Source organism: Oryx dammah, unplaced genomic scaffold, assembly GCF_014754425.2.
Source record: "Oryx dammah isolate SB20612 unplaced genomic scaffold, SCBI_Odam_1.1 HiC_scaffold_2, whole genome shotgun sequence".
Taxonomy (NCBI): domain Eukaryota; kingdom Metazoa; phylum Chordata; class Mammalia; order Artiodactyla; family Bovidae; genus Oryx; species Oryx dammah.
The window spans coordinates 154,489,423-154,502,966 of NW_024070186.1; the positions used below are offsets into that span (position 1 = coordinate 154,489,423).

General features: G+C 40.0%; 1 protein-coding gene and 1 long non-coding RNA gene across 7 annotated transcripts in view; one reads left to right on the plus strand and one right to left on the minus strand.

Moving 5' to 3' along the window:
- The first annotated feature begins 6 nt into the window (after positions 1-6).
- LOC120854535 lies at positions 7-10,358 on the plus strand. Its single transcript, XR_005719007.1, has 3 exons — positions 7-204; positions 3,936-4,044; positions 6,818-10,358. It is a non-coding gene; the product is annotated as an uncharacterized LOC120854535 (long non-coding RNA).
- CRYZL1 (crystallin zeta like 1) overlaps positions 481-13,544 on the minus strand; it is a 35,040-nt gene continuing 21,976 nt past the window's right edge. For 2 of the 6 annotated variants that reach the window (XM_040228551.1, XM_040228543.1), the window contains exons 7-13: positions 10,469-10,602; positions 9,240-9,351; positions 6,876-6,974; positions 5,090-5,211; positions 3,905-4,010; positions 1,497-1,542; positions 481-966 (exon numbers count right to left, since the gene is read on the minus strand). In XM_040228551.1, the coding sequence (XP_040084485.1) occupies positions 867-966; positions 1,497-1,542; positions 3,905-4,010; positions 5,090-5,211; positions 6,876-6,974; positions 9,240-9,351; positions 10,469-10,602 (719 nt within the window). In that variant the 3' untranslated portion in view covers positions 481-866. Of the gene's footprint in view, positions 967-1,496; positions 1,547-3,904; positions 4,011-4,564; positions 5,212-6,875; positions 6,975-9,239; positions 9,352-10,468; positions 10,603-13,544 lie in introns of those variants that run through there. The other 4 variants (XR_005719006.1, XM_040228569.1, XM_040228576.1 and 1 more) reach the window with 4 other exon arrangements.

Here is a 13,544-nt window from a genome sequence, read left to right on the forward strand (position 1 = left end):
CGTTCGCGCGGGCCCGCCCCCGCCGTGTTCCTCCCGCGGCGGGAGACGCGCTGCTGTCGCGTGTCCCAGGACGTTCTCCGGGCGCGCCAGCCTGACATCCCGGGGCTAGGTGTTTGGGAAGCGCGCCGGGAGAGCCGAGTGCTATTTAAATCCGGAGCGAGGCGCCAGGAAGAAGGGAGACGTCACACTTGAGCTGCCGCTTCGGTAAGCTTCCGGAGCTCAGTGGCGACGTCCAGGGCTGCCGAGGGCCCGGGGCCTCCCCTCCCACCCCACAGAGCGGCCCCAGCCGGCATCGCCGCTGCAGCCATTCACGGAAACACTGCAGAGGTCACGGGAGCGTTAGTGTTGCTCTGGTTCCATCCTGAGGAAACCCTGGAGTGAATGAATACTTGAAGTAAAAAAAAAAAACTTTAGCTTTCTCTTGGCTAGATCCTTTGATACTTGAAAATATATTCCAAGTATTAAATTACGACAGCAAAGGATGTTTAAAGAAGGTAAGTATTGAGAAAAGAGCTGATCAGAAAAGTATTTTGACATAGCAAGACTCCCAACAGCTTGGTCGACAGTGTGGATTCCGATGACAATTTTTCTTCATGTAAAGAATTTATAAGAGGCAAATATATAGGGACAATAATTTAAAAGGCTTTCAGAATATTCCCTTTAGATGTTAAATTTTACAACTGTCTTGACCGTCTGTACGATTTTTTTCAAATACTTCAAATAAATGAGCATCTTGTTTCAGCAGGAAAATATGCTTAAAAACACAAAACTTGCTTTTAGGTTCCTTGACTTTTATGAACAATTTCCAAGGAAGCTCTGGCTTCAAATACTGGAACTGGTTCATCCAACTGAGGTCTGAGAGAATATTAAAAATGAACAACTTGCTTCTTTCTTCCTTGATTTTTCTGAACAACTTCCATGGTAACTTTTGCCTCGTATAGTGGAATGGGTTCATCCAACTGAGGTCTGAGGAAAAATGAAATTATTAGAAATGTCTAGTTAAGGATGAGGAGAGTACACAGCAGAGTAGTTGACTGACAATTGCTGTAGTTCAACTCTATTACTTTAAATAAAATTTGTCCATTAATATTTCCACTATTAAAAGTGGTTAGATTTTGAAAGGGGAAAATACCCATTCTCTCCATTCCCTTTTTTAATTCCTCTTTTTTGATAAACAGATTTAGCTGAAAAAAAATTGTACTGTTCCTTCCTGTCTACCTATGGGTTATTTCAAATTGCTTTGGGAGGGGTGATGTGGATAAGTGAAGGGGCTGATACAGTATGGAATGCAGTAAAGAAAACTCATGAACCACTTATATCTTAGGGAGTAATTACTTAATGGTGTATCACAGGATACACAGCAGCTGTTTAAGCAAAATGTAACATTTGGTGGCAACAAGTATACTGAGAAAGCTGAAACAAAAATGGGAATGCCCATTTTATCTCTTGGAGAATAGAAAAATAAACAAGAACAATGATTTGGTTGTTTAGCATACCTAAAAACACCAGTTGATAACTTCTCCATCACATCTTTTAAGATACGTAGCTGGAAAAGACTGTTAAGGTGACAATGCAAAAGAGTAAATAAAACTATCTGATAAGCAGAAGATGCTAGGCAGGCCACCTATTTTTGTAACAAATTATGTAAGCAGTCCAAGTCTACCTCTAAACCAGGAAAATGCGGGAAGTGATTTGAGAGAGCGAGTGACATAGTAGAACATAAAACTTCAAAGGACAAGTGATGAAAGAAGCCTAATGTTTCTCCTTAAGTAATGACTAGTGTTATCACAAGTGAACGGTATTAATAACAGAATTTTTAGTTAAAAATTTTAGCACTTATATTTCTTACTTTAGGTGCACATTTATTAAGCTAGTTGATATATGTGTATGCAAGAAAATTAATAATCTGTCTAATATATGCAAATAAGAATAAACAGTATAAAATTTAAAACTCTAGTCATTTAATTGAAATCATATTAGAACTGAGAGTCTATATAACTGCTGCTGCTGCTGCTAAGTCGCTTCAGTCGTGTCCGACTCTGTGCGACCCCATAGACGGCAGCCCACCAGGCTCCCCGGTCCCTGGGATTCTCCAGGCAAGAACACTGGAGTGGGTTGCCATTTCCTTCTCCAGTGCATGAAAGTGAAAAGTGAAAGGGAAGTCGCTCAGTTGTGTCCGACTCCTAGCGACCTCATGGACTGCAGCCTACCAGGCTTCTCCTTCCATGGGATTTTCCAGGCAAGAGTACTGGAGTAGGGTGTCATCGCCTAACTGATAGTACAGGAGAATTATTTATGATGTATAATCACACAATTGGAAGGCTATCTCTATATAAATCATAAGCATCAACTGGCTCACGTGATGCAGTTGAGGGGGGCTTGCACAAATGAGGACTAAAGTTTGATTCAGGACTTTAGGAAATGTAAGGGAGAAAACAGAAACATAAGCTGCTTTAAAGATATTTTTAAAAGGACCTAAAGAATACTGATTCACTCTGTTACTGCAAATTCGCTTTCTTCTGTTAATGAAATTGCCAATGGTATGTGTAAGAGAGTGTGTGTGTGTGTGTATAAATATGTATTTCTGATTTTTGAAAATTTAACGTTTCTTATAAACATGTCATATTTCACCTTGGTCCATGGGTTTGTCAGATAGGTTAAAATCTTATGGTGTGGGGGAAAGGAGAGCAGTTGAGAGAATTAAGTAATGCAGGCAGAGGCAGCCAGCCTGCCTTCAGACATGTAAGATTCAAAACATGCTAACTTTTGTTACTTTTAATACAGTGTCTCTAAAATTAACATCCCATGGTATTCTTGAGAATTACAATGTTATTGGACATTTCATTATTTAAAGCTGAAATTTAAATAATTCTTTTAGAGAGTTAAAAATTAAGTTTATTCCAAATTTAATAGGAAAAGATTTAATCAAAAATACTTTAAACATACACATTCACTACATTAAGGGGATGTTCTGGTTTTGAAATGAACTCTTTAAAACTCAAAATATGCAATATACTAATTAAATACTACTATTTGAAGGCTCTGAAATAAGCTTGCCATAGATTTTAGAGGAGGCTGGCCTTGTACATAGCACGCATATGCAACAACGCGCATTTGATAAAAATAATGATATTCAGTGAGACGTGAGTCTCTTCATGCACAATTATACTCTATTAAGTAATGAGAATGTATTAATATTTATCCAATATATTAATAATAAAAATTTTACCAGGTACAGCTGCCTTTAAGACAGGCATCTCAGAAACAAAATGTTTATTCTTAAATTGACCCCACTCTAAAGAGGTTTGGACCTTTCTTTCAGAACTGCTTTCAGAGTCTCAAGAAAACTTGATTAGTTTTACTAAAATGGAATGATTCAATTTTACACTTGATTTGTTACTGAATCACTTCCATTAAAAACAATCAATCCATCTTTCTTTGATAAAGATTTCCTAGCACTGATATTCTTAAAAACACCCCCCCAACTCTTTAATGTAGATGAATATTCTGAAATGTTTTGCGCAGTGGTGCCACCATAGGAGTACAGATGTAGTCTCTTAAGGTGACCTCTGATTTTCTTGAGGCCAGATTAAAATGAAGTAAATTTTTCCATGTCTCCTATAGTCTGATTTCTCATTCAGAAACGAGTGAGACAGCTTGGGTGATTCCTGTCCTGGCACTTGCCAGCTGCATCCTTGGGCGTGTATTAACCTTTTATCCTTCTGCTTCTTTACTTGTGACAGAGGGATAATAACAGTACTTAAATTTCACACGGTTGTTTTCATATTTAAATAAGTACCTATAACACACTTGGAACTAGCTATTACCATTATTAAAGAATTTAATGATGAGAATACAAGGTACATTTCAAGCCAGAAATTCAAATCCATAGGAAAAAGGATATAAAGATACTTTCCCTGTTGTACATTTGACAGATTCCAAACTTCATCATTAAGGAAAGCCACTGCTGCTCCCTTGAGGAAAAGGCAGTGACTATCTGGAGGATCCAGCTTGGATAAAATGCACAAAGAACGCTCAGTTACTGTGAGTTTAATAGCAGGAGAATGATTGGTATCTTGGGTCAGAAAAATTTTTACACAAAGTAAGTAATACCCAAATCGCAAGTAATCGGCACATAGACTTTAGTAACAGTATGTACACTGTAATGTTTTCTTTTCTAACTCATTGTCCAAAATTATGAAACAGCAAGGTCAAAATGCAAGGCCAATCCAGAGGTGATAAAGTGGTATTAGGGGGTGTGTGTGTGTGTGAGATTTCTAGCTGCTACTCACCAGTGTGTGTGTGTGTGTGTGTGTGTGTGTGTGTGTGTGAGATTTCTAGCTGCTACTCATGTGTGTGTGTTTATGTGTGATTTCTAGCTGCTACTCACCAGTGTGTGTGTGTGCGTGTGTGTGAGATTTCTAGCTGCTATTCACCAGTGTGTGAGTGTGTGTGTGAGATTTCCAGCTGCTATTCACCAGTGTGAGTGTGTGTGTGAGATTTCTAGCTGCTGTTCACCAGTGTGTGAGTGTGTGTGGGTGTGAGATTTCTAGCTGCTACTCACCAGTCGTTTTCAAGAGGATGTTAGAAAATCATCGAAGACTGGAACGTGAGAATTCTGGTGTGTGAATATCACCATAATAAAAATCCCTGAATTTTGCTGAGAAATGTAAAACTGGAAGAAATGTAAAAATGGAAGACTACACACACACACACACACATAGAGTAAATTCTAATTTGAATAATTAAGAAACTGTCATTTTATATAGTAATATTTTGCTAAGTATATGTCAACATGATGTTTGTTATTAGGGAAAAAAAATCTTATTTGAAATACTATTAAAAAATTTGGAAGTCATTATTTCCAAACCACTAAATAAAAGTTAAGTGAACTCTGCTATATTTCAACTATATTTCAACATCTTGGCCAACAGCTAAAGTTAAAAAAAAAAGCTATATTTCTTTAAAAATAGGAAATAATTAAAAATTTATACAAATTTAGCCACACTGTGCTAAAAGACTTGGCATTATTCTTTGTTAATTATATCCTATTGGTGGAATAGTAATGCTTTATTGTTTCTGATAATACCTGCAGGTCTTCTTCTGTTGTTACCCAATGGCCTCCAACACCAAGAAGGGTGATGATATCATGTTTATGTGGTAGTAGCTGTAATTTTTCAGCTGGTTCGTCATCTTTATTATATAACCTCACTTACAGAAGAATTGTTTAAAAAGAAAGAGAGGGAGAGAATATATATTTTATAGTAATCTGATAAAAATTTATTCTTCAAACTAGTTGTTTACTTTTAACGTAACAAGGAAGCATTTTTCTTAGAACAAGGTAACGTATTCAGACACCTTAAAATACACTTTTGGATTAAAACTTCATAAAATTGACTTTAGATTTAATTATAAATGAGATAACTAAAGATAAAACGTCTTTCAATCTGAAAATCAGTCAAGATAACAACATACACCACTAAGTCTGACCATTTCAATCGTACCATTGATAGCTTAATACTCTGGGGAAAGCTGACTCCTAAGTAAGGAACTCATAGATTCAAGAATGTCCTACTTTGATGTAATGATCTCCTACTTATTGAAATGTCCATTTGAAAAGTTAATGAACTATACATTCACTTCCACTGAAAGATTTTTCTGAGTTAATTTCAAATATTGAAAATGCTGGTGAAAGAAACAGCTGTGGCCATAGCTCCATTTGTTATGATCTTAGAAGATAAATTCTAACAAAATATAAATAGAATCCCTTGGTAGGCTTGTGAAACCTATTCTTAAGGTGCAGTGGCACTACCTAAATGTGTAGAGATTTGGTGTTAAATAGCTATTGGTTAAACTACAAAATTTCAAGGAAGGTAAAATGCAAAAAAATTCTCTGCATTTTCCAAAAAGGGACTGTAGAGGCTCACCATCCTACAGAGGGCAGCCATCCATAGCAGAAACAGTGACTGACTGAGACCTGACCTAGGCCAAGAACCTCTGAGCGCGTGAAGGACCCGCCTGCCAATGCGGGAGACGCAGGCTCGGCCCCTGGGTTGGGAAAAGCCCTCTGGCAGACAGCAGTCCACTCCAGTACTCTTGCCTGGAAAATACCACGGACAGAAGAGCATGGCGGGCTGCTGCCCACAAGGAGTCAGGCATGACTGAGTGACGGGTCACGACCACCACAAGCACAACCAGGGAGGCCCCGGGTTTCTTGTAGAGATGCTTAAATGCCCGTGCCTAGACTTCAAAGGGCTTCCCGGGTGGCACCTTCGGTAAAGAAGTGACAGTGAAAGTCACTCAGTCTCTTTGCGAGCCCATGGACTACACAGTCCATGGAATTCCCCAGGCCAGCATACTGGAGTGGGCAGCCGCTCCCTTCTCCAGAGGATCTTCCCAACCCAGGGACTGAGCCCCAATCTCCCGCATTGCAGGTGGGTTCTTCACCAACTGAACCACCAGGGAAGCCCCCAGCAGTAAAGGACCGGCCTGCTAATGCAGGAGATGTGGGACAAGGGTTCAGTCCCGAGTTGGGAAGATCCCGGGGAGGAGGGCATAGGAGCTCACTCCAGTACTCCTGCCTGGACAGAGGAGCTTGGTGTGCTACAGCCCATAGGGCTGCAGAGTCGGACGTGACTGAAGCAACTAAGCACGCATGCACACTTTTCTAAAATGTAAGCATGTTCTCTCTTCTGACAGTGCTTAAAATGGGAATAAAATGAAGAGGCTCCAATTCAAAAAGTTAAAAAAAAAAAAACTCTCGACCTCAACTTAATAAATATCTAAATAATTACTTCCTGGCTCTGTTTTTTCCCAGAAATTTATCCATCACAATAAAAAAATGACAGAGACTCCTGATTTAGTAAAGTGCCCACCTCCAGCATCTAGGACAATGTCCACTCCGAGACCACCTGTTTCTTCTAAACAGCTTTCAGCCACATGGGCTTTCCCGTTAGACACATCGATCACTCGAGCTGCAAAGGACAGGAAGTCAAGCGATTGTACTGTTCTCTATGTGATCAACATAGCTCCCAGAGGAAGAGCAAGAAAACCAAATAAATTTCTCGTCTCTGAAATGAATTAAATGGTTGAAGCAGTTATTGAATCTGAATTATCCTGTTTTTCACTCATCCACCCCAGTGTTGGTAAGGGTGAATTTAAATGAAGAAACTGGTATAGTCAATAAATTAAAATATGAGCATTCTATAGATAACATATTCCAAGATTGATCTGTTGACACAGAGGACTGTTCTTTATAGCTAAAGGGTGTTTTGCCAGAACTGAGACTCTCTAAACTGCAAATGTACCTATAATAGATATGAACTGAAAGATTAAACAATTTCTTAACAATGTTCAGACTTAATAGAGTTCAGAGCTCAAAAGTACAAAGATCTATTCTGGATTTGGTACTTCTCTACTAGAGGCAGTTTTATCCTTTCTCAGTCACAGAAATCGCAACCTGTACCGGCATCCCTTGACCTGTCCTCCAAAACAAAACAAAACAAAAACTCCTGAAGGTGAAAAAACAAAACAGGATTATTCTAAGCAGAGTTAGTGAAAATAAAACTATTAACTGGTTGTTTTAAAGTACTATATGAAGAGAACAAGCCAATGAGAACTAAAAGATCTCAGAATTTGGGGACTTCCCTGGTGGTCCAGCAGCTAGACTACTGCTCCCAAAGCAGGGAGACCAGGTTCAATCCCTGGTCAGGGGTCTACTTAGATCCCACATGCTACAACTAAGAGCTGATGCAACCAAATATAATAAATATTTTTTTAAAAACCTCAGAATTTGAATTGGAAAATGAAGATACATCTATTTCATTTTTGTATCTTTGAATACCTTCTCATTTCACAGAATTCTGCTCAGAGCTGCTCAGATTCGAGGTGTAGTCAGTCCAGTACTGACTGAAGTCTTGGGGGTGGGCGTGGGGAGACTGAAGGGAAGGGCAGGGCTAACCAAGAGGAAACTGCTCCTTGTCCGCAGTACTATTTATGCTCCTCCCCTCCATTTTCAATCTCTTCTTTTTTTCCTTTTTTCTCAGCTCCCTCCTTTCTCAATGCCTGTTTCAACCTTCCTTCTATTTCTTGGTTATCTGCCAAAAGCATAACATAACCATGGAAATAACCCAACCATAGAGATAAGCCAGGCTTTACTGTTAGACAGGCCTGGGTTCAAATCCCATTCCAGGCCTAGTGGTACACACCCTGGCACATCCTTGGACAAACTAAATTCTGAGATGCTGTTTTCCAGTTACTTGACACAGGGTTGTTGAGGATTTAAGGAACTATCATTCATATTAACACCCAGTGAATCTTACTTTCCTTCCTGTGGGCCCTTACACTCTGCTCTTCATCTGTTCATCTCCAACGTTAATTCTGTTAACTCCAGTCTACTGAATTCCATTCCCATCTCTGTTCTATTTTGTCAATCTCTATTTTCTTTCTCTTTCCCATGTTCATTGTTTTTGGGATAGGTTCAGTCCTTTCAAGAGCTCCCCAGCTGATGACATATCCTGTTGATCCTAAACTATATGTGACCTGGGTTTCTGTTTAACTGGCTCATCTCCCATCCCAGCGAATCACAGAAACAGGCAACTTTAGGGACATTTGTTGTTCAGTCGCTAGGTGGTATCCAACTCTTTGCAACCCCACGAACTGCAGCATGCCAGGCTTCCCTATCCTTTACCATCTCTCGGAGTTTCCTCAAACTCATGTCCATTGAGTTGGTGATGCCATCCAACCATCTCATTCTCTGTGGGCCCCTTTAGGTACATATCACTGGGTAAAAGAGGTTGAGAAACAAAAAGTGATACAGAAATTTGACTTATTGACTAAAAAAATTAAAGAGGTATCAGGTGTTTCTGAACTGTGTCAAAGTTCACCTAATTCAAACTTGACTAAGTTGATAACAACGGGGCAAAGAAGAAAAACTCTGAAAAATAACTGGGACTTCCCTAGGGGTCTAGTGCTCGCACAGCAGAGGGGTGTGGGTCCTCTCCCTAGGGAACTAAGATCCATGTGCAACACTGAGTGGCCAAAAGAAAACAACAACAGAAAAACCCAAATAATTACCATGTAAACTTACGTAACCTTGGACTTAGCACAGGAACTAAGTGCATTTTAAAAATGACATGCATTTGGCATTTTGCAGTTTGTTTTACAAGTGGAGTTTTCAAGGTGATATGGTATCTCTTCAAAATTTCATGTATTACAGTCTGTTGAGTACTATTACTCACCTATAGGAGGCCTAAATCTTTCAAGAAACTGCTTGTCTTCAAGGCTGCAGGCTGTTGAAATCACTTTGGCTCCTCTGTGGTGTGCTAACTGAATGGCTATTGTACCAAGTGTCTGTGTGGGGGAAATACACAACGGGGTTACAGAGAGAGGGCGGAGGCTGTGTCTAATTCATCTGCTAGGTTGTTTTTCAATAAAGAGTAACAGTTTACTTCTACTTCAGTGTATTTTAAAATCTTGTCTAATACAAAGAAAAAAATAGGACAAGCTTATTAGAAAGGGAAACACTGATAGACTCTGTCTCAAGGAAAAGCTGTGTGTGCTACAGGATCCCAGCCAGTCTGACTGTAGCACATAACCTCAAAGACAGAGGCAGGCTGAATTCAGAACACGGCCTTGGAAAGAGAAAAATGGGCCATTAAGGGCCTGGTCAGCATAAAGTACTAAGCTAATTATATGGTACATATACAAGTCCAGCAACCTCTTTGAAAATCAAAGCACTTCAAAAGTTCCATCCTTTTGCTGACCTGTGGGTAAGTTCAGGGAAATAACTACTATCTTGATGTTGGACACAGGGCTGAAGCCAACGAAGACTGTGCCTTTTTTTTCAAAGAAAAATCATTTTCATCAATAGTCAGATACAAAATCTAACATTTTTAGATTTTTATGTTATCTTTTAGTGTCTTCATATTTTGATGTTTATATATCATGTATAAACATGGTGTTTACACATCACTACGTATATGTAACATGTTTAAATTAGTACAGTTTTGATCTTGTGTGATATCTATAAATGAAACACCTTAATCACATAAGTGTAATTATGAGGGATATGATATGATACAAAATAGGGAGACCTGGGTCTAGCTTCAAAGATTAGGAGCTATTTCAAGTTTTGTGTAACAGGCATGAATAAAAATGGCTTGTCTGCTTTTTTAAAGTACTAGCAGATTCAAAGCAGTAAGAAACTAAACACTATCGTCTATTGATAAAAGCTGCTTATTTTAGAAAATGGGAGTTTGGTATAGGAAATCAGTGAATAAGTTAACTGGCAATACATTGTATTAGTAAGTGGATGGCCCATTTCTCAATTTCCTAAGTTTATCCTATTTTTTTTTTTTTTTTAAATTTAATTTATTTAATTGGAGGCTAATTACTTTACAGTATTGTAGTGGTTTTTGCCATACATTGACATGGTGGTCTGTTTTTTAACAAAACTATTAGCACCTACACTTGCTCCGTCCATTATCAGCACGGATTTTCCAGGCGAGAGATGAGAAAGGTAATGCAGGGCTGTATAGGCTCGTAATCCATCCCGGATGGTTCCAGCAGCTTCTGTCCACGTGACTTTTTCTGGTTTGTGAACTATCACAAAGAACAAGAGGAAACAATCTGTTAACAAAGCCCATTAGACCTGCCTCCTGGATCTGTTTGCATCCATCTCTGCTGCCACCACGGCCCTGGTCCAAGCCTCTACTTCCAGCATCTTTCACCTCCATTATGCTTTCTCTGCTGCTATTTTTGCCCATGCACACTCCACTGTGAATGCAGGAGTCAGTGTACATTTTAAACAATGCTTTATGGTTGAAGTAAAACATGCAGAAAAGAACATGAAACAAGGTATAGCTGGATGAATAAATATAGAGCAAGTACGCGAGTAACTACCATCCTGGTTGAAAAAGAGAACACACACGAGAGGAAGAGAGCTCCTTAGCTGCTCGGGCGTCCTGCCCCACCTCGCTCCTCACCACACTGAGAATCTCCCTACCTCCACACGTTTCCATCTCCAAGGCCCTGAGGAAAGGGAGGGGCTCAGGGAGCCCTGCCTTGTGTACCATCAATAAAAGTACCCTATACCCAGAAAAAAAAAAGAAAAAGAGAACACAGCCCTCATGTTGACAGCCTTGCCTCTCCCACCAAAGGCATTTTTTAAAAACAGATATAACTGACATCAGAGGTCACAACCATTCTAGTTTAACAAACACAAGTTGTTGTTCAATTGCCAAGTTGTGTCTGACTCTTTGTAACCCCATGGACTGCAGCACACCAGGCTTCCCTGTCCATCACCAATTCCCAGAGCTTATGCAGACTCATGTTCATCGAATCAGTGATGCCATCCAACCATCTCATCCTCTGTTGCTCCCTTCTTTTGCCCTCAGTATTTTCCAGCATCAGGCAGGGTCTTTTCCAATGAGTTGGCTCTTTGCTTCAGGTGGTCTAAGTATAGGAGCTTCAGCTTCAGCAGCAGTCCTTCCAATGAATATTCAGGGTTGATTTCTTTTAGGATTGGCTGGTTTGGTCTCCTTGTAGTCCAACACCACAGTTCAAAAGCATTAATTCTTTATTGATCAATTGATCAAAAGCCATCAATTCGGCATATACATTCCTAAACAACATGATTTTGTGTTGCCTGTTTCTGAACTGTATCTAAATGGAACTGTATTATACACATTTTTTCTTATTGTTTTGCTTATCATTTTCTAAGACATCCTTTTTTTGGTACTTGTGGCTATGCATGCTAAGTTGCTTCAGTTGTGTCCAACTCTTTGGGACCCTATGGACTAGCCAGCCAGGCTCCTCTGTTTGTGGGATTTTCCAGGCAAGAATACTGGAGTGGGTTGCCATTTCCTTCTTCAGGGGATCTTCCTGACCCAAGGATAGAACCTGCATCTCCTGTACTGCAGGCAAATTCTTTTCCACTGAGCTGGGGAAACCCCACTAGGCTATAGTGCTTTTCATTTTTGATGTCTTATGGCAACATCTAATTTAATAGAATGAATGGGTTATCCACTCTTGAGTCGAGGAACATTTCTGGCTTTCCCCCCATTTTTTGGTAGTTAGGTATTCTTAACTTTTCGGGAGTTAAGCATTCTTAACTAAGAATGTTCATGTATAAAAGTACTCTTGTGCTGGTACACAGGTGTTCTACAGGGTATTTACTGAGCAATGGAATTCTGCCTTTGACATCACTGAACACTTCCACAGTGGCTTATGAATTGACTCTCACAAAGCTGCTGCTTTGAATATCCTTGTCAACCCTGGCATTACACATTTTTGCCCATCATATGGGTGTGTCATGGTTTCTTACTGTGATTTTAATTTGCTTTCCCCCACCTACTAATGAAGGTGAGCACCTCTCCACGTTTGCGGGCCATACAGAGTTTCTTTATGATTTATCCTTGCTTGTGCTGGTCTCCGGGTTCCCTCTAGCTGTGGCCAGTGGGCTCCTCACTGCAGTGGCCTCTGCTGTGGCTGAGCACGGGCTCCAGGGCACTCGGGCTCAGTGGCTGCAGCACATGGGTCAGCAGTTGCAGTTCCTGGGCCCTAGAGCATGAGCTCAATAGTCTTGCACCTGGGCTTAGCTGCTCCTGGCATGTGAGATCTTCCTGGGCCCTAGAGCACGAGCTCAATAGTGTTGCACCTGGGCTTAGCTGCTCCTGGCATGTGAGATCTTCCTGGGCCCTAGAGCACGAGCTCAATAGTCTTGCACCTGGGCTCAGCTGCTCCTTGGCATGTGAGATCTTCCTGGGCCCTAGGGCACGAGCTCAACAGTTTTGCACCTGGGCTCAGCTGCTCCTTGGCATGTGAGATCTTCCTGGACCAAGGATTGAACCCGCATCCCCTGAACTGGCAGGTGAATTCTTTAGCACTGAGCCACCGGGGAAGCCCTGGAATTCCTTTTGTGAGGTGACTGTTCAGGTGTTTTACCAATTTTTCTATTGTTGTCTTTTTTCTTATTTATTTGCAGGAATTTGTAGTAAATTTTAGATAAGTCATTTGCTTGCTCATGTGTTATAAATATTATTTTCAACTTTATGGCATCTCTTTTCAATCTCTTTAGTGGTGTCTTTGAAATGCAGCAGTGTCAGAATGATCTTTTAAAAACATAAATAACATCCTCACACTTCTTTGCTTAAAATTCATCAATGGTTTCCTACTGTACTTGAAACAAAACGTAAACTACCAATATAGTTTAGGCCATATTAGCTCTATATTTTCTGACCATTCTGAAAAATCCCATGGATGGGGGAGCCTGGTGGGCTGCCGTCTATGGGGTCGCAGAGAGTTGGATACAAATGAAGTGACTTAGCAACAAAGCTGTTCCTTAATATAATTATTTAATATTTTGTTTTTATGAATGTGTACACTGAATGTGATTTTTTCACAGTATAGGTAATCCTTTCTAATTTTACCTGAAATCAAGTATATAACACTTTCAATAGTCTTTACCCTAAGTATTTTTCCTCTTAAGGCAAAAGATTCAGATGGGTTGGACAGTTAGAATTAAATTGGCCAACCAGTGCCAT